This window comes from Dermacentor albipictus, chromosome 7 (assembly GCF_038994185.2).
Source record: "Dermacentor albipictus isolate Rhodes 1998 colony chromosome 7, USDA_Dalb.pri_finalv2, whole genome shotgun sequence".
Classification (NCBI taxonomy): Eukaryota; Metazoa; Arthropoda; class Arachnida; order Ixodida; family Ixodidae; genus Dermacentor; species Dermacentor albipictus.
In genome coordinates, this window is record NC_091827.1 from 125,113,488 (window position 1) to 125,135,192 (window position 21,705).

The following is a 21,705-nucleotide window of genomic DNA, read 5'->3' on the forward strand; positions in this document are numbered from 1 at the left end:
ATCGACGACAAGTATTTAGCATTGCAAAGCTGATACATGTGTCGTCTACTCATGGGAGGGGGTATGCGCCCTTCTTAGAGATCTTTTTCAGTCAACGATAATCGACGCAGAAACGTAGGCTTCTGTCCTTTTTCTTCACTAAGACAACAGGAGATTGCCATGGGCTTTTAGATGGCTGGATGATGTCATTGCGCAGCATTTCGTCCACTTGTTGTCTTATAGCCTCACGTTCTCGCATCGAAACTTGGTAAGGGCTCTGGCGGAATGATCGAGCGCACTCTTCGGTTATTATGCGATGCCTTGGGACTGGTGTTTGTCGAATTCTTGGTGACGTCGAAAAGCAGTCTTTGTATCTTCGAAGCAGACTTCGGAGCTGTTGCTGCTTAATCATGGGGAGACTTGGATTTATGTCGAAGTCTGGTTCGGGAACTACGGTCGTTGGGGTAGATGCGGCAGAATAGGAGAGGACTAATGCATTGCTGGTTTCCAGAATTTCCTCTATGTATACAATTGTCGTGCCTTTGTTTATGCGCTTGAACTCCTGGCTGAAGTTTGCCAACAACACTTTCGCTTTTCCACCGTGCAGACGAGTGATCCCTCTTGCAACGCAAATTTCATGGTCAAGCACCAGACGTTGGTCACTCTCGATGATGCCTTTATGTCAGCAGGTGTTCTCGCGCTGACGGAAATAACAATGCTGGAGTGGGGTTGGACGTCGGCTTGATTTTAGAGCACGCTCAAGGCATGGTGACTACGAGAACTCTCTGCCGGTATCACTTGGTCTTCAGATAACGTTATCGACTTCCAATTCAGGTCAAGGATTGCGCCATGTTGGTTCAGGAAGTCCATGCTGAGAATGACATCTCGTGAACAATGTTGGAGGATAACGAAGATGGCAGGGTAGGTCCCGTCTTGAACTGTAATCCTTGCGGTGCAATTCTAGTTAGGTGTCCTCCAGCGGTCTGAATTTGAAGTCCTTCCCATGCAGTCTTAACCTTCTTCAACTGGGTGGCGATGGGTCCACTTATGACGGAGTAGTCGGCTCCCATGTCCCCTAAGGCGGTGACAGTGTGGCCGTCAAGAAGCACATCGAGATTGGTGGTTTTTTGTTTTGTGTTGCAGTTAGGCCTTGACGTTGGATCACGGCTGCATCTTGTTGAACTGAAGCTGGAATGTCGCGTTGCCAAGTCGTCTTTTGTCGGTGTATTGTTGACCTTATGGCTTCATCAGGATGGTGGCGTCTCGTTGATATATCGTCGAGATCACCTTTTCGGCGTCTTCGGCGGCGGCAGAGGTTCTTTGGCAGTTCAACGAACAGTAACCGCAATTCCGTCAGTTGCTGCTTTTAGTTTTCCGGATATGCACTCGTAGACTGGCCCCAGGCTGGGCCAATGTATGGTCGTTGTTGTGGCGACAGGTAGCCATTGAGGCTACTGTCCCATCCGCCTGATGACAGCGAATGGGACAGTCGCCGAGGGCTCTACTAAGTAGCGGTTAGGTAGTCAGCGATATCACGAGGTTGTTCGCCAAGCTGTGGTTGTGGCGCGTTAAAGCGAACCCTCGCAGTCTCATTTCCCGGTATGGGCATCGGCGGTAGATGTGGCCTGCTTCTCTGCAGTGGTAACAGAGCAGACGGTGGTCAGGAGTGTGCCAGATGTCTGTGTTCCTCGGGTACTTTCGCTGGACGACGGGTGGCCGAGCTGGTGGCGGACGGCAGAACTGCGTGGTTATAGTGCCCTGGCGTGGGCACAGATGATTAATTTGACGGCGGACGATGGCAGCGTAGGTCGCGTAAGGCTGGGCCTGTGGCGATTCCAGCTTGCCTTCGGGAAGTTCCAGTGACTGCTGGATTTCTTTTTTCACGATGTCAATGATCAAGGCAACCTGAGGCTGGGATCTTGGGAACATCCTCTGAAGTTCCTTTTGCACGACCGCTATGGTCTCGCGCAGGTCGTCGGTGCCCAATGATTGAACTTCAGCACAATTCTGGGCTTGCGCGGCGGTTGTATTGCTGGTTCCGCATTTCAGAAGTTTTCTCAATGCTTGTGGCCTCGTGAAGAAACTCTTCGACGGTCTTCAGTGGATTTCGTATCATTCCGGCGAAAAGTTCTTGCTTGACGCCACGCATGAGTAGGCGAAGCTTTTTCTCTTCGGACATTTTGGGGTCGGCGTGATGGAACAAGCGCGTCATCTCCTCGGTGAAGATCGCTATGTTTTCGTTGGGTAGTTGTACTCGGGTTTCTAGCATAGCTTCAACCTTTTCCCTGCGCACGACGCTCGTAATGGTCTGCAGGAAGCCGCTACGGAACAGGTCCCACATTGTTAGGGTCGACTACCGGTTCTCAAACCACGTTCTGGCAGCATCTTCTAAGGCCAACTATACATGCCGCAGCTTGTCGTTGGAGTCCCAGTTGTTTAAAGTTGCAATTTGTTCGTACGTCTCCAGCCAGGTTTCTGGGTCTTTGGACGATGATCCATGAAAGGTTGGTGGGTCCCGAGGTTGTTGCAGCAGAATGGAGCACGCTGGGGCAGCCATTGGGGCTGCTAACTTGGGCTTGATTCCTCTGGTCTTCTCGGGAAGAGGTCCTTATTCAGGTAGCAGTCCTTGCTGCCTGCGGCTAGCTTGCTGGTCCTTGGTGACGTTGCTGTTGTCGTCGGCTTTCGGGCTTGGATCGCGACATTGCTGGGGTGTTTGGTACATGAACGCACTAGCACCTCCACCAGATGTCACGTGGTGGTGACTGTGAGGATCACAGTAGCAAAACTGTAAATGGCGAAACTAAATCTTTATTGAGCAAACTTGTGCCCTCAAAAGCAAGTTACACTTAAAGCACATGACAATGGCGAACACAGTTGGCGATCATCGGAAATTTGATCAGCGGGTCAAGTGCGTCGGCTTCTATACGTCAATCGTCGAATGTTCCAGAGTAATTGCTGGAACCCGCGTGCCTTCCACAAAGTTCTACATTATTTACGTTGCGCATAAATGCAATCAGGTTACACAAGGTTTGGTGAGAGATAACGAATTGAACCATCAATAACATTCCAGAAACTTTCGATACATGCAGGCGCGTCCTGCGCTGTGCGAAACATTTGTTAGGCAGTCAAACGTAGTTGCCCGATAAAAATAAGTACACATGCCAATATTGTCACGTGGTAGTGACGGTGAAGAAAGAACACAGTAGCAGTACTGTGAAAGACAAAACTAGCTTTTAATGGGCGAACCTGTGCCCACAAAACAGGCTACACTTAAAGCACAACGATAGCGGCGAACACAGTCGGCGATCGGCGAAAATCTGATCAGCGGGTCAAGCGCGTCGGTTTTTATAGAGCAGTCGTCGAATGTTCCAGACTAATCGTTCGGACCTGCGTGCCTTCCACAAAGTTCTACACCATTCGCGTTACGCGATGAAATCAGATAACACAAGATTCGGCGACAACAGACAGCCAGGTAGAAGCATCGATAACTTTCCAGAAACATCGGATACATTCAGGCGCGTCACTCGCTGTGCGATTACAGTTGTTAAGCGGCGAAACGTGGTTGTCCGATAAAGATAAGTACACGTGTCAATATATAGAAAGAAAAGCAGAGGACCTTGAACTGAGCTCTGTGGTACACCCTAGTTAATACATTTTGTTACAAAGAAAGTATTTGCTATGTGTGCTGTGTATTGCCGGTCAAGTAAGTAATTTTTTAAGAATGATAGCGCAGGACCAGTTATACCATAAGACTCAAGTTTATTGAACAGGACTTGATGTTTAACTGCGTCAAAAGCTTTAGTGAACCCTAAAAAAACAGATCCAGCTAAGTTTCCTGAATCGAAACACTTCTTTATGTAGTTATTTAGAGAGCACAGCTATATTAGTGGAACTTCAAGGGTGGAAACCAAGTTTGTTGTTTCTTAGCAACTTAAGATTTGTTATGTAGTTATTAAGACATTAACCAATTTTTTTAATCAGTTTACTAAGCCAGGAAATAATTGCAATTGGTCAGTAATAAGTAGACAACTGTTTGTTTGTCACTCTTTCTTAAAAACAGGAATAATCTTAGCGTTTTTTAAATATGATAAGAATGAGCCGGGTTAAAAGTAAGGTTAATAATATTACAGAGCATGTCAGAAACTAAATGTGCAACCAGTTTTAAATGCCTTACACAAACTTTATCTATGCCAGGCCTTGTATTTTTAAGACTAGCAATCATAGAAAACCCTTAATTTGGTGTAGCTGGAAACAGGAAGAATAATTGTGTTGTATGCCTTAAAGTATTATGCAGCTGTGCATGTAGGTTGTTATTAGTATAAACGGAAGTAGTGCGAGAAAGCATTAGCAATTTCGTTGGGCTCAGAAAGATTGAGACTATTGTAATTTATTTTGGTTATAGAGGCATCAACAGATGACTTGTTCAGTAGGTTCAACAGGTGACGGTTCAGTAGCTGCTACTGCTTTTTGTGGTTATTCTTAGTCTGGTCAAATTTATTTTTATTTATTCTTATTTTGGCTTGAGAAGAATTTTCTTAGTAACAAAAGAAGCATTATATATCCGAAATATTCGGCAAGCCTGCTTGTTTGCGAATATGTGCTGCCACTACAGCATGAAGAAAGCAGAGAAGTGGATTTGCCAGGACTGCGCTGTGTTATTTGGACACTTGCTTCAGGCAGTGTCATGTGAAATAAGGAACACCTTTTCAATATCTTATTTTCGTACTTTTTGGGCTGTAGAAAGAAATCCCAAATGTTGTGCTGTTACAAACGACCACAGGCCACCATGTCCGTCGCACACGTTCAGTTCATTACAGTACTCTGCAACTCTCCCGCCACGCCGCCCATCTGGGCACAGCACGCTACGTGCCACCCATGACTTCCTTCCTCTATCTCTCTGCTGCACCTGCGCCACCTGGTCCTCACTCCCCCCTTCGACAAGTGCGGCCAGCCGCACCTTGCCTAGCCTCACCTTTAGCTATCTGTCCACTTATGCCGCCACTCTCACCTCGCAGTGCACTTTATGGAGCAATATGAAAATAAATCATTTTTATTGTCCCCCTTCAGTGCATCTATTGAGTACTTGAGCAATACCATGGCAGTGGGCCCTGTGCCAATGGATTAAGAATGATTAGCTAATTAGAAAGTAATGCTTTGACAGGGGCTAGTTGTTTGTCTGTCACCTTGTCTGTCTTCTTGTCACTCCTAACCTGTCCTTTGCTATGCCTTTGGCAATGCATCTGGCCAGGAAACTTAGCTCAATTTCCTAGCAAAATCAAAAACAAAGATAAACCATCCCACACTATGTCAAACAAGCTCAGCCCAGTTGTCCTAAATTTGTTCATGATACATTTATGATAACAGCATTCATGCTGTGTGACACCATAACAGCAACCAGTTATGTAAACCTACTGTAGCAGTCTTGAAAAATGAAGCAGTAAGAGATGCAAAATAAACTGCTCTACTGATCAAGACGCAATGTGGCAAAATGAATAATCCACAGGCTGCAGACCTGTTGTGAAATTCTGTTGCTGTGGGAGGATATAAGCGATAGTCACGTATTTTGACATCTGGTCAGGTGTCATGATGCAAGACCAAGTCAAGCACGAGGGTGAAGATGTTGGAGAGTGATGTTTCAAACCATTACAGGTTCCTTAAGGAACCATTACAGGTTCCTTAAAAGATTAAGCATCAGTTCTCCTTCTAACCCTTTCAGGGTCAATGACGTAAATATCTGATGCCGCGAACAAGTCCAAAATGGTCGATGCAGTATATTTACAGCGCCATCTGTATGTTTAAAAAGTGCGCAAATTTCCTAACTTTTTCTTTTCTGTCATGTGCTGCCACTATGTAGGAATACAGGGAATTTTTTTTGCGCACCTCCCTCTCTCGGTTTTCGTTGCATGGTTTGTTTTAGAGTTAGTCTGCTCCGGCGCGTCTATATACTACCACTCGCGCATTGGCACGCGCGCAGGCAGGTGGCGGTTTGGGTACTGTTGGGGTTTTGTTCCGCGGGTGGTTTTGGCTTCTTGCACTCGCAATACTGATGGCTATCTCATTACTAATTGCTCAAAGGGCGACTGCTTGTTTTTTGCTCGTTTAGTGCTCACAGGGGTGCGAATAGGAAGGATGCTGACGTGCATGCATTTCCGTTTCTTTTCTTTTTCTTTTTGGAGACTCGCGAAAACCAATTGCCTCTTGTTGGAAATAAGATTAAGATTAGCAGCAGTTTGTCACACGTATTGCTTTTTTGACGGGTACACAACCACAGTTTTCTTGAGTGCGGCACATATGTAGTCGATTACGTTATGGATGTACATATTAGTGTAAGAGCAGGAACATTTGAGACTCGCAAAATGCTCTCGTGTGTGCATTTTTAAAGCCATGAACTATGTGTATAACAATGCACCAAATTTTTAATTCTTATAAGTTTATTTCCTTTCTTATTGTTGTTATTCATGAATGAAGAGTACTGATATATCAACGCAAAATATCTTTTTCTCACTTTACGGTCACCCTAGAAAAATTGCAGTAAATTTTTTTCGAAATAAGTCCCTAAGAAGAATTGGAATCTGCAATAAAAAAATCGTCGCTGGGCGGTCGCATATGGCGAAAAAAAAAATTGACCCTGAAAGGGTTAAATGTGCAAGAGATGGCGTGGTGCATGAATTGGCAGCTAACAATTCTGTTCTGTCCCATTTTTGTGGCATGACAAAACATAACTCAAGAAGAAGATGAGTTGCCAAATTATTATTTTTTTTTTGCAATAATAGTTACGTCCCCATCAAGTGAACTAGATGTCTGGTTCCCCTTAATGACAAAAAAGATGATGCTTTCTAAGCACATTGGTCACAGTCAGCACAAGGTACATTCTAAATAATGCCAGGGAATTCTCTGGGCTGTCATGGGTCTTTTAAGCTGCTGAGTTACATCAACAGCTTGTTGGAAGGGACATCTGCCATGTGAATGTCATACTTGGAAAATGTGCGACAATACCTGGCACCACTGATGTAAGGGATGCTTCAGTGCAAGGCATACGACTTTAAGACAGCTGTATCTAAATCCTGGTCTTCAACCAAACTGACCAAAAGGGGCAGGCTGACCGTTTGGGTCCACTTCCCGGCACATTCACAATGACCACCCTGCTTTCAGTCGCAATGACCGACAGCACATATTGCTTTTGAAAAATATTGTTCAAGTCATCATTTGCAGAGTAACAACTACTTATTCTGAAAGAGCTCCGATTCAAGTGCTGAGCTCCCACTAAGCAAGTGACGACTTTATATTTTTCAAATGCAACAGCTGCAATCGATTAAAACATTATGCAGCCACATCTATTCCATTCCATAACATGCACAAGTTTTCTACTTCCTCGAATATCTGTTCTATGCACCGGCCCATAATACTAGACATGCTTCGAATGGCAACATTAATTTGCTAAATTGTGATAATGTACATGGTTAAAAAGTAATTGAATTGTGCAGCTGAAAAATTTGGAATATGTCATCCCTTGGTGTTAAAACAGCACAACATTTCAAGCAAGGTCGCAAACTGCTTCTTCCTGAAAACCATAATCTCTAGCTAAATTACTCTGTTTCATTTAGTTCTGTCGCATCTCTTAGAACAACCGCAAATTACCATATATATTCGAGCAATGAACATACTTTTTTCAAAAAGAAAAACGAAGCAAAGTTGGGAGGTGAAATTATTATGCAGGATCAATTTCATGGGAACTTTTTCGAAACAGCAAAAATTGAAAAGTAAGATAGCAATGATTTCAAAAATGTGCTAGATAACTTATCTTTGTGTAAAAATACACATATACTACAGTTGAACCTCGCAATAACAAAATCGGCTGGGAATGCGAAAAAATTTGCTTTCGCAAGAATTTCACTGTTGCAAAATCAGACAGCACAGATAGGTAATGTGCTGCAGAAAAAAACTTTACTGTCAAAATTCTGTTAGCCTACTTTGGCAAGCTTGCTCGAGGACACAGAACTGCACTGTCGGCAGTGGCTGCACTGCCGTGGAGCACTACTCCCGGTCAACTGCATTCGAAGATGCGATCACTTTTGTGAAACTTTGCATAACTCAGCACTGGACGCAGAGAAACAGTGCTCCATGCATGCAGCACCATTTCTCCGGTGCACGCTGTCACCTGGAGGCGCTGACGCATCTAGTGCCATCCACAAAAGTGATCGTATCTCGTATACCCGAAGGTAGTTGATTGATATTATGGCCCCTTTGCACAAATCTACATCCGGTGCCGAATCCACACGTGATGCCTCTCGGATGGCACCAAAACCAGCGTTCTTGAAGCAAGGGATGCGTATTCCCGGATGATCGCTCAACCATGGTTCGATGCATGGCACTCCATGCTGCAACTGCCATCACAAGGGTCATAAATAATTCCACATTGGTGGGTCGTGGATTTCCTTCTTTTTGGTGCCTTTTTCTCACCGAGGCGCACATTACGCACTGTACTAGAGGTACGTTTGATTTGCCTGCACCGCCTGAACCAGTTCACGAGGTCCAGACGACACAGCGCAAAAGCACAACATTAAAGCTTCTATCTGGGCGAGTTGGTGCATACTTTACATAAAAATTGTAACAGTGCAAACACATGCAACCACAAAGTATCAAGGACGTCCTTGTTACTTTGTAGTTGCATGTGTTTGCGCTGTTACAATTTTTATGTCAAGCACAAGCACAAGCACTGTTAAAACCCTGCTTACGTGTGTCTGCTGTGTCTACATAAACGCAGGTGTACTTATGCCTCAGGACCCGATCATACCAGCAGTTCTTGACTTTTCAAGCTTACACATTCCGTGAACATTAGTCGGAAAAAACAAAATTCCTGCACCATGTCTGTACTTTAGCATTCATTTTGAGCATTGTGCTGCGCCTGCACTGAAGAAATATAGTACTAGAATTTCTGAACTTCTCGTGAACCATTGTGAACGGGTTCACAGTGGTGCAGGAGAATCGAGCGTACCTTAGGTATGCAAAAACAGTTGCCACATGCCTGTAGCAACATGTGTGGAATTTCAAACAAGCAATCAACAAACAAGATGGTGGCCATGATGTGTTTCAGCACACGCGATTGCTTGTGGCGCTTATTGTTCTGGTAAAAAAAAAATGGCGGCGCTGGCACAAGTGCAATGTGGTCGTATTTCACGAAATTTCGTCGCAAAGCAAATGCATTTGAGCACATTTTGGAGCCTACTAGCCTTGTGCGATTGGATAATATGTGGGGTTATGTTCTCGCAAATTTCGTTGATGCGGAATTGTAGTAAAGTGACGTTACATTGTCAAGAGGTACAAAATGCATTGAATCCTGTGGGCGTTCAGTGGGGATACAAAATAATTCGTTCTCTCGAGAATTTCATTTACGCGGGGATTCGTTGTTGCGGGTTTAGACTGTATTTGCAAACCGTAACAGCGTTTTTATTGCACTTCATTTCACATTGAAACCACCAGACTTGTCATCACCAGACCACCAGGCCTCTTCATACACATTGTGGATCCACAACAGCTCGTCCTCGCAGCCGCTTCTGGCCGTCTGCCATTTTTGCAAGCATCACATTGAAGCGCTGATTTTTGGCACCTGTTGTTTTGACAACCATGCTGTGTGCGTCTCTCTCCTTGATCGTCCTGCTCATTGGCATGTCAAAGTTTATTGATGTCTGATCTGCCCCACAGCAGGCGTATTCCCCACACACAGCGAAGCCAAAGACAGGTAGGAAAGCGAGCAACAGACACGCAAATTTTACACTATGCCCAACTGTGCTCACAATGCTGACCAATTGCTGGCAACCCCTTCTTCACTTGGACTCTCCCATGCGACGTGGCTCACTGCGCTATGTTGCCGTGCAACGGGCGCCTTCCTAAGATGTCCGTAAACTGCGAAAAGTAACTGTTGCAGAGAGCGCATTGTGTTTTTTTTTTTTTCTCTCCAGAGTCTGTGAGGTGCCTTTGCGACTGGTGGCAAGCATGCGGTAATAACAGGCTGAGCGTCACCACAGTCGCTCTTTCCATCAGGTCCCAAGCAACCGTGATAATGCACAGCCTGTTCTTACTGCATGCTAGCTGCCAGTGTTCCGTCATCATGGCTTCACCATCAGCATCTCAGTCATCAAACCCACCTTTCATTTCATCAAACATAATTTCATCAAACCCAATCAATCAATCAACTGATTGATTGATTGACAACAGCTTCCATCACTGAGAAATTTATAACTGGCATCTTCCAACATTTGCTGTGAGATATGTGTGCAACTAAACATCTGGGGGGGTCTTATTTATGCATGCAGGCTGCCACCATGTGAAAAATGCATCCATTCCTGGACTTTTGATGACTGCAGGAAGCTTTAGAAATAGCACACCCAAAGGTCCTTGTGTACCCATAGCCCCATGCCCTGCTTACACTATTTTGTACCACCATTGCTTTCTTCTGTGTGCACCTTTTTATTATTTTGTACACCCGGCGGTGCACATCCCCTAACTTTGGGTGTGCAAAACATAGAACTCCCTGATAAGAGTGAATCTTGTTAACTTTGTCCTTTCATGCTGCAACTTGTATGTCTTGTACAGGTGTCCTTAAAGGGACACTAAAGAGAAAAATTATTTTTTCTGCATCAGTAAATTGCCTCTCTAGGACACCAAAAACACCACTCTTACTACGATAACACGCTTGGTAAGCCAGAAAAGGCACAAGAACGAAATACGGGTGGCGACGCCTCCTTGAAGTTCCCGCACCTGGTCTCTGTGACGTCATGGATTCTGATGGCATCTTCTACGGCCTACTTAATTATATAGCTGTACAGATTGACTACATTGTGTTTTAAAGGAACCAAATATTAAACATGGCAAGTTTCAGGAACCTTTATTCAGCCAACGTGGCCCAAATACGAAAACATACTTTGGAATCCCTGACGTCACACTGATGTACCGGCGCCGGGGTTTCGACGCGAAATTAAAATACTGATACTTCGACCTCCATTTCCTCATCTAATAATCAAACTATTATTTTGAAATGACTGCCTGCAGTGTTCTCAAACAATGTTTTATTAGCCTAAACTGATTTGTTGTTTCACTTTAGTGTCCCTTTAAAACCATGCCCATCTGAGATACTTGCTCTACATTCAAAACTTTTACTTACTGCTCCAAAATCACTCTATGATAAGAGACAAAGACTGTTCAAAAGCTGGTGCCTGCAGAAACCCTTAACAATGATGACCCTATGAGAACAAAACAGTTAAAACACATCTGAGAGGAAGATTCGAAGATCAAGGTCCCAGTCCTGCAATGCGTATGTGTTAAACAAGGGCAAACACTTTACAGGCTACACATTTTACAAGCTGCACACTTGATATATGTAAAAGAAAGGAAAGAAAGAAAAATAAACGTAAATAAATGTACACACCCTTCCGTCGCTGTTCCAATAGATGAAAAATCCATACTCGTCAACTCGGAACAAAGCATTCGGTTCGTAGACAACTTGTTCTTTTTCCTGTGGGCAAGAAAGGCATGCACATAAGTAAACACTAATAAAAATGGCCTGGTCTTAAAGGAGCACTGTCATAACGTTTTCGACTATAATTTTCTTCACTTTAAATAAAGGGCTTCATCTAATGCAATAAATGAAAAGTTTAATATGTTAAGACAGTACTCCTTTAACTGGTGAGCCCTCAAATTTAACTTACTTCAACTATAAGAACTGCAATTCTTTGTTGTTTTAATGTGCACCTGCTGTGAGCTGTATTCTAACAGCGACTACAAGTGCTGCAGCCAACACTTGTACATGACAGCACACCAACAAGCTCATTTCAAGTACGTCTGAAAAGAGTACCATGTCAAACAAAAGAACAGCCAAGGTAATCATGGGATCCTGCAAGTACGAATGGATAGCTAGACCTCTAAAACTTCTTGCTTCAAAGTTGAAGATAAACAGAGCTAAGTTAAACAGGCTGCTGAATGAGGAGAACAGGAGTGTTTATTGGGCACCCTGGAACAGTTGTGTGAGGACAGAAACAGGGCAAGCATGGTCAAGCATTGTGCAACCCCGTCCGCCCTCTGAAGTGTGTCAAATTTTCTTGGAGAACATACTGTAGCATGACGGGTCCCGTCTTTCTATCAAGGTGACAACAACATTCTCACAGTTTTTAATACAGTAAACATGTCTTCTGTGAAAGGGATAGCATGACAGTGATGTCTGAGTAAAAGTGATCATTAGCCAGAAGTAAAACGATGCATGCATGGCAATAATATGCAAGTATGCCACACACTGTTCATCATAAGTAGTCCTTGTTGGACGTAGCATGTGTGTCACATGCAGCAGAGCAGAGAAAAAGCAAGGAAACACACCTCTTCCCAACGGTCAAAGATGCATCCCTTGAGCAGGGCTTCAGGTACAGGACGTTGCCAGTTGAAGTCATATGCTTTCGTCATGACAGTGCCAGAGGCTGCGAGATGCACAAAGGCTCAGCTGAACAACTCCAGCCATAGCAAGTTGGAGGCAACTCTTTTCACATGTTTATGCCAGTGTAGAGTCCCCAATACTTGCTGCATACTGCACTTGTCTTTCTCAAATGAAAAGGGCAAGTTGTGCCTACAAACTGAGTCCCAAAATCATGGTAAAGAATGGCATCACGTGAACACCCATTCATCTGCCAGCAAACACAACAGGCCATTCTTCCAACATTTATTGCAGAAGATTTACTGCAGAGGATCAGTGGTAATAGTAGTAGAAACTGTGTCCTGGCCCTTAGGTATTGCACAATGCATCCTTATCTTAATGTTGACTTGCTCTGCTCTAAGGTCCATGCTAATAAGATAAGATTCCAGTTACCTCACCCGCATTCTTCAATACCATTTTGAACCAAGAGAACAACAGTGCAAGATTTATAAGCTGAAACTAAGAAGACTCACAAGTTCGACGAGCAGCCCAACCCTGGCAGCAGCAGATTGTTTCTCACGAGACAAGCAGAAGTGAACTTGCTCAGGAGCCATGAATATTCATCAGTCTGTCATTAGTGAGACCTTGAAAAAGCCACTTCCGTATGCAGCCCAAAAGCTCATTAGAGCCATTCATGGCCTAGGCCACAACCGTGACCTGTCAGAGCTGCCACAGCCATGTCAGCATGTGGTCACCCCTTGTTTCAATTAACGAAGAGCCAGTGATGGGCAAGAACAAAAAATGCTCACAGTGGGGGTGTCCCCAACTGAGGCTGGCACCCAACAGATGCATTTAAAAACGCGGCTGGATCACTGACTTGCACGGACGTGCCTCGCTGCCTTTCAGGCAATGCTCTGTAATGGGCCAATCTTGCCCTCCTATTGCCAACCCTTTACCTTTAACTTGACAGGCGTTATTGCATCATGGCCCAATGGTACATATCATAAAAAGCTAGTTAAGGCAAGGGCAAGGAAACGTTGGCTGGCACATGTAGTTAGTCTAAGAATTTCACATCGAGAATGTGTAAGGCTAAGCAAAATATTGATTGACTGATTGACTTGACATCCCAAAACTACATAATAAACTGATAAGGACAATGTGACAGTGGACATCAGATTATACTTTCACCACCTCAGTTCTATGATCCGCATATATAAAAGCACCAGAATATTTTCATTTCACCCATACTAGAATAGACTGCAACATCTGTGAACTGTCATGCCAGCAGGCCAATGCTTTTAGACCTAAACCTTTGATTTTTCAACATATAAATTTGTTACCTATGTATTTTAGCATTGAGCTACATAGCATTCTTCTGGTTGCTTTTTTATTCTTATCTCACTTTTACTACTAACCGAGGGTCACGTTGCAGTCCTTGACTTTGGGACAGTCGTCTGTATATTCTTTGTAAGGTACTGAATGTTCGCTGAAAGAATAACAATCTGAAACTGAGCCCCTCATTGCAGACAAAACCAAACATTCAATTTAAATAATCAGCCTGGAGTGACAGCAGGTGTACATAAATCATTGTTTGTGAGAAATTTATTCATTTGTTGAACATCATGAACCCATGAACGCTGAAAATTTGTTTTTCCTAATGAAATAAAAGCTGATAAATTCATATTCATGACCCACAAACACCATGCAGCCAAATCATTCTTTTAAATTGTACATCTTTAGATGTAGCCACAGTGCATTGCAGCCATTCAATACACATAGATTCTCAACATCTGCTCTTTCAATGTTTCCAATTAACATGAGTAAACTGAAGGTACATTAAAAAAATTTCGAAGTTTAAGCTAATATATTTTAACACACACTTTCAAACAACTTTACCGATAATGAATGCGCATCCAACCTCACAGTGAATTGCATTAAAGGACAATATTTGACAATATCCCCGATTTTTTTAAAGCTTTCTCAGCATACTTCTCAGATTGTAGTGTCTCAACATGACACAATCTTTCTGGATGTATTTCCCTTAATGGCAGTGCGAGATTTGGGGCCGGGCATGTCAAAAAGGGGTAGCTGGCCAATGCCATCATACAACTCATCCACACTAAGGATGTTGTTGAAGGGAGGAACGCGTTCTCATCGAGAACAAGGAGTACGGGGTTTATTTACAATATCTACATGATGGGTGGAGAATGTTACATTTCATCAGTCTAGCATGACTGAAATGAAGTACAACGAGGAGACGGAAACGGCTGCTTAAAACCGCCTCTGTCGTCCTTAGATCTCTAGGCCAGGGAAACTGCTGTCCAACCTTCGTCCAATCGGAGCGTCTAAAGCCACATTACATCACATCACTTTATTTTCCTTAAAGACCCCTTCTGGGGTGTTACATAAGGGATGGGGTTTACAAAATGCAGGCGTTTACAGCAGTCGAAAATGTTGATGGGCACGTTATGGCAGTGACATGATGGGGAAGGCTGTTCCAGTCAGTTGCTGCTCGTGAAAAAAATCAATTCATGAAGGTAGTAGGTACGAGCTCGTGGACACAAAACTTGAAGAGGGTGACCGATGTGATGGGATCTGCGTGGTGGGTGTACGCAGGTGCATGGTTCTTGTCTTAGTGATGAATAAAAGAACTTGTGATACAAGACATGACTAGCAATGCGGCGGCGAGCAGAAAGATTACACAAACCTGACTGCAATTTTAAAGATGATATGCTAATGTCATATGAATATGAAGAGTGAATGAACCTGGTAGCCGGGTTTTGTACAGCTTCGATGCCATTTGTTAAATATGCTTGATGAGGGTTCCAGATGGCCGATGCGTATTCTAGTTTAGTGCTGATGAGTGAAATGTAAGCTTGTAGTCTGACGTGTTGTGGAGCTTCCCGCAGGTGACGTTTTAAGAAATCTAGTGTTTTATTAGCTGATGATATCAGGTTAGTCACATGTTAGCCAGGATAAATCTTCATAAACGGTGATACCTAAGTATTTGTAAGACTGGAGGAAGTCAACAGGGAAGCTAGAAATGGTATATTCGAAAACAAAGGATTTGCGACTGTGGTGAAAAGACACATACTACTTACATTTGTTAGGGTTGAGTATCATCATCCACTGCCAACGCCAATTTAGCAAGTGGTTTAGGTCTGCCTGAAGGGATTCTTGGTAAGATGGGTTAGTCACTGGCAATAAATAATGCATCATTGGCGAAGAATCAGATGCAAAAAGATATGTGCTGGGGTAAGTCATTAATGTAAATTAGGAATATTAACAAGAGACCGATGACAGAACCCTGAAGGATGCCGGGAGTCATTAGAAGTGGGTTCGAGGGTTGGTTATTAATGAAGACAGACTGAGAGCGATGTGTCGCCGAAGGACCAGCCTTTGAAGGTGAGGGTTCACACACTCACTCCCGCACTTTTGTCTCACTGTACACACTGAAAGGAATGGGGCCTCGTAAACACGTCAAGCTAGCATGCCTTGGCTCCTGAGCTGAGTCCGCAGTTAGCTGCCACATCTGTAAAACCGCTGTGACGATTACTGAAGTCCATGGAGGAATGCTGTAGAACACCCTTTTCCAGGAGTTTTCTTGCTCCAATTGGTCTGTGAAGGCGACAGCGAACCAGCTAACAATACTCAGTCCACCAAACTTGCCTCGCCTAGTGACGCCGGTAGTCTTGTCTGAGGGAGATGCATTGTTGGCTTCACGAAGCGATTTGTCACAGTGGGTTAGGAACGGCTAGAAGGTCACTATCACCCCCCGACCGATTGCAACAGCTCCTCCATGGCCCGGAAAACCTCGACTGGCCAGTGCTGATAACCGCTGGGCAGGAAGAGAATGGCTGGTGGCAAGGGGGATGACTTGGATTGCAGCAACCAGCTGTGAAATGCTGACATACACCTCAAAACATCTCACAATGATAGGCAACAGCAAAGCAAACCCCACAACACGGCTCTGTGCAGATATGAAGCATCTTGGATCTTGCTTTAAACCCACCAGACTTTGAAGAAAAAATGAGTGCAGAAACAACAAATACTGCATTTCGCTACCCAAATTTTGAAGGAATTTCGTGCCGACATAGCAATCATGGATGGAGTTCTGCTACATGAAAGGGGATTGTCTTAGTAAAATAAAACAACAAAATTTAGTAGGGATCCCTAAACGCAGAAAGAGTTTCAAATTAGCCTGCTCAAGCAATCTGCATTGCTATGCAACTTTCCCTTCTTATATCTAACAGAGAAGTTGTACTGTTGGAGAGTAAGGCTCCATCGGAACAAGCAGCCATTTTTTGAGATATCTGATTAAGCAACGTCAGAAAGCAGTGGTCGGTCTCGAAGATGAATCTCCCTCCATGCAGGTAACACGACAACATTTGGGCTGCCCAAACGAAACAAGCACATTCCTTCTCTAAAGTGCTATAGGCTTCCTCTTTTCCAGCTAGTTTACGGCTGGCATAGAGAATAGGATGTTCCTCATTATCACTGCCGACCTGACCAAGTACCACGCTCATTCCCCTGTCGCTTGCGTCACACTGAACTATGAATTCCTTTGTATAGTCTGGTGCAGGAAGCGCAGGATTTGAAACTAATAACATTTTCAAACCTTGGAATGCGTTCTCTTTGTTTTTATCACAGTGCACACTACTTGGTGCTCCCTTTAGGAGTGCATCCATTTAAACACTTGCTATTTGCGAGTAATTCGGAATGTACAGTTGCTAGTACCCAACAAGTCCCAAAAATGAATAAATGTCTGCTTTCATGTGCGACTATAAAAAATCTTCAATCGTAGCTGTTTTCAGCTCAGCCAGCCATCTCGTGCCCTGGCCGGCAACATGGCCCAGATAAGTAACCTGTGAGCAGCCAAACCTACATTTTTCCACCTTCATCATTAAGCCCACTTCCCTCAACCAGACCTGCTTCAGGTACGATACGTGCTGTTTCCAGCTGTTGGAAAAAATTGCGACATCATCATGATATGGCAAGGCGAACTCCTGCAAGCCTTTTAGGGCAATATCCATCAACTTAGAGAAGCTAGACGGCATGTTCTTCAGCCCGAAACTGAGAACAAGAGGGCGAAAAGTGCCTATAGGTGAGATAGATGTAGCATAGCGGGCTGGCACTTTCTAAAAGGGGAACTAGCCAGTATCCCCGCACAAGATCTAGAGTCTAAATGTATTTAGTAGCGCTGAATCTTTCAATTCGTTCCTCAATGTTGGGTATCGGGTACAAATGATCCCTGGTGATGGCATTTAACTTTCTATAGCCGACACACGAACGAGGGTCCTTATTAGGGGTTTCCACAAACATTAGTGGTGACATGTAGTCACTCTCAGCAGGCTCAATAACTCCCAACTCTAGCATACGCTGTATCTCTGCCTCCATAATTTCTCTGTCATGGAGACACCCTGTAAGGCTTTGTTCTTACAGGTTTGGTTGATGTCAGTTCTATTTCATGTGTCATTAGTTTGGTTTTACCTGGCAGTTTGCTGAATCTATCGTGATATTCCCCTAGCAGCCACTTTAGCTCATCTAGCTGCTCAGGTTTAAGAGAATCTGTGCTTACTGAGTGTTCTACAACTTCTTCCAGGCTGAATTCAGAGTTGAAGGTAGCCTTACACTCATTAAACTCGGTACTAATGTCATCCGGTTCTTTGATGGTAAAGTTAACGACCCAGCTCCGCTCTACGTACGGCTTCATCCAATTGCAGTGGTATATCCTCACCTCCTTCCTGCGACCGGTCATTTTCCGAGCATAGTTAGTACTTGAAAGTTCGTGCAACACTTTAATGGGTCTATACCAGTGAACTTAAGCTTGTTCTTTCTTGAAGGCTTGAGAATCATTACCTGGTCCCCACTGTTAAACGTTCGAAGCCTCACATCCTGTCGTAATATAGCTTGGCATTCCTTTGCGCCATGCTTTTGTTCTTTTCAACTAGTTCTTGTGTTGCATTTAGTCATTCCAGCAGATTTAGCACATACTCTACCACTCTTTGACTCTCTCCTCTTTCCACCCACATCTCTCTTAACATTCTCAGTGGGGAACGGGGTGTCCTCCCATACACTAGTTCTGCTGGTGAGAACCATGTAGCCTTATGAGGAACTGTTCGCAAAGCAAAGAAAGTAGCCAGAAGACAATTCTCCCAGTCCTGTTTTTGCTTGTAACAGAGCTCTGCCTGCAAAACTCACTTAAGCACTTAATGCCATTTTTCTACACTATTTGACTGAGGGTGATAGACAGAACTGTGCATCAACTTTACCCCGCACTTTTGTAAGAATGTGGAAATTAGTGAGCTGGCGAATACTGGCCTGGGATCTGCCTGAATTTTGGCTGGAAACCGGCTCGTGCGAATACTGTCAAAAGCGCATCTACTACTGCGGTGGAGCTGAGTTCTTGCAGAGGGATTGCCTCTGGAAACTTTGTAGCCGGACACAGCAGGATAAACAGGTAATCCGACTTTGTCTTTGATAGAGGCCCTACCGTGTCTATCACAAGTCATCTGAAAGGTTCTGATATTAAGGGCACTACCTTTAGTGGAGCTTTTCATGTTTCTCCTGGTTTAGCCGAGCACTGGTAGGCGTCGCATGATCTCAGTTTTCTATGTCTTTAAAACAGCCAGGCCAGTAGTATTCCATGCGCAATTGCAATCTTTATTTCAATTTGTTTATGCCTAGATGGCCTGACCACCCATTTCCATGACAGGGATCCAAAAGATCCTCCCTGTACTTAGTAGGTATTACTAACTGATCCAGAGTCTTGCCCTTTCGGTCTCTGTAGTGCTGATATAATGAGCCTCCTTTCTCGTGCATCGTCACATTGCGCCTAGCAATGCCTTATTTAGCTGTTTCATGTAATTAAGCTAGGCTGACATTATTATTTTGCTCGGCTGCCAGTGACTCTCTGTCCACATGTAAGAGCTGATCAAAGTTCTTTGAGGCCGGTGATAGTAATGACCTTGTCTCACTTGTGAGTGTGTCAGCTGGCTCTTCCTGCAGGTGTGAACTTTGACACCCCAGCGAGATGCTCCCATTGAGCTGGTCAGCTGGCCGTGTTTCCTCAACCGTTTTTTCATCCCTCGAGCCTAGCTCGGATTCGGTTAACGAAGTTACCTCTTTTGCTACTTCCGCTGGAGCAGCTTTTGCATTTTCAACCGAAAGCGATGCAATTTTCCGAGCTTGGCCTCGCGCCATTGCCTGTACTATGCCCTTTTTTTGTTTAAGCTTTTTGTCACACAGTAACTGCTCTGACTGATTCGAAAAAATGTAAGGGTACTGCAGCGACAAAAATTTGGAAATTGCAGCCTCGGTCACGGGCTCCCTGAACGGTCCACTGATTTTGACTTTGGCCATGGGCAGGCACACACTGTGTTCTTCTACAACCTGTTTGATCCATGCTACTTCTCCGGCGAAGTCCTCTAACGTCACGTAAGACAGATGGACAATGTCGATGGTGGTGGCACTGTCTTGTAGCACCCAGCATGGTTTTCCATTAATATGCATGTTGTGAAGATATGGGCTTAAAAGTTCCATGTTCTCATCTCTTTCGTCCACGTACGACAAAACTATGCTAGGCTTTCGCAGTTCGCAGTGATATGTCCGAGTTTGTGGCACTTAAAGCAGCGAATTGTCCTAAAAGATTCCTATTTTCTGCTCTTTTTGTATGGTTTTGCCATTTGACTTCTTGCTCTTTCCTGACGTCCTTTCCTCCGCGTCTACATGCTCTGGTCGTTTCATCTGCAATCCCTTCTTGAATGGAAACTGTTTTCGCGGTCCATTTTGACCGTCCCAATTTCCATCCTCGGCATTCAGCTTTCTACATGTTGCATACTCTTTGGCTAAATTGGCTGCCCTTTCCACAGTTATTACATTGCCTCTGTCTTGCACCCAAAGCTTCACAGAATGTGGGATGCTTTTGTAAAACTGCTCTAGAGACATGCGTTCAATAATCATGTCTCTGCTCTCGTTATGCTTACGCACTTTTCAACCACTTGACTAGGTTTGCCTTTGAGCCATATGCGAACTCCGGATATCCCTCACTATCCTTCTTGCCAGTGTTTCAAAACCTTTGCCGAAAAGCTTCGGCTGAAAGGTGGTACTTTTTTATAAGGCTAGCTTTAACCTTCACACAATCATATGCATCTTGGGCACTGAGTCTGGCGATTATTTCAGCAGCCTCGCACTGCAACATAAACAGCAACAGCTGTGGCCATGTACTTGGAGCAAAGTTCATCTTCTCAAAAGTCCTTTCAAAATTTCTTAGGAACAACCTTATGCTGTTCCCAACCTCAAATGGCTTTAACAACATGTCCATGTGGTATCATTCTGCCTCACTTTGTTGTTCCAGAACCCTCTCACTCACTCGAGACAACACCAAACATTTACTTTCAAGGTCAAGTTGCATATTTCTTAACTCATGTTCTTCTCTGTCCCGTTCTCTCTCTCTGTCCCGTTTCTTTCTTTTCCTAAAGAGCTCTAACCCAATTCCAATGTCCTCCTCACTGGCCTGATCGGAAATCAGCTTTAATAGTTCCGATTTCATCATTTCCTTGTGTACCTCTAGGCCTAGTTCCTCCCCGACAACTAACAATTTGTCTCTCAGCAGTGTCCTCAAATCCATGATTGCTGCTTTACTGCCTTGGTCCTGCTCGATAAACATAACTAGGTAAACACAACTTATCTAAGAATCAACAATCCAGCTTCCCTATTGTTCTAAACAACCACAAAATGAAGCCCAGGGAGTTAAAGTAAAAACCAAGCACTCACTGCAGACACAGCACCACGTCGCAAAGTCCATCTCAACGCTACCAGCCAGTTGTAAGAGTTGGGGCCGGGTATGTCAAAAGGGGTAGCTGGCCTATGCCGTCGTCCGATCATCCAAGCCAGGACGTTAATGAAAGGAGGAACTTGTTCTCATCGAAAACGAGGAGTACGGGATTTATTTACAGTATCTACATGAAGGGCAGAGAATGTTACATTTCATCAGTCTAGCACACGGAGTAAGACATTTAGGAGGCGAAACTCCCGTCAGCGCGAGCGAGCGCGGGCGACCAGATAAGGTCACAATTGTTGTATGCGCCGACGGGGCCGTATACAGTGGCGGCGCCATGCGGCGCGTCCTAGAAGCCGCAGCGGAAAAAAAAATGCAGCGCCCGAACAGGCGGCTCCGGCGTTGCTCCAGCGCGCTCTCAACGGCGGTAATTTCTTTCCAGGCCGCCAGGTGCCGCCAGCACGATAACGGCTCCGCGGGCTTGTGACCTTTTCTGGTCGCCGCAAACAGCGGAGTTTCCACTCCTAAATGCTTCTTGCTCCGTGGCCTA

General features: G+C 44.4%; 1 protein-coding gene across 1 annotated transcript in view; it reads right to left on the reverse strand.

The window, feature by feature from the left end:
* The window catches only part of norpA (no receptor potential A), a 317,605-nt gene that overhangs the window by 242,383 nt on the left and 53,517 nt on the right, over positions 1-21,705 (reverse strand). Inside the window, exons 3-4 of the mRNA XM_070522685.1 lie at positions 12,346-12,443; positions 11,405-11,491 (exon numbers count right to left, since the gene is read on the reverse strand). Of these exons, the coding sequence (XP_070378786.1) occupies positions 11,405-11,491; positions 12,346-12,429 (171 nt within the window). The 5' untranslated portion in view covers positions 12,430-12,443. The remainder of the gene's footprint in view (positions 1-11,404; positions 11,492-12,345; positions 12,444-21,705) is intronic.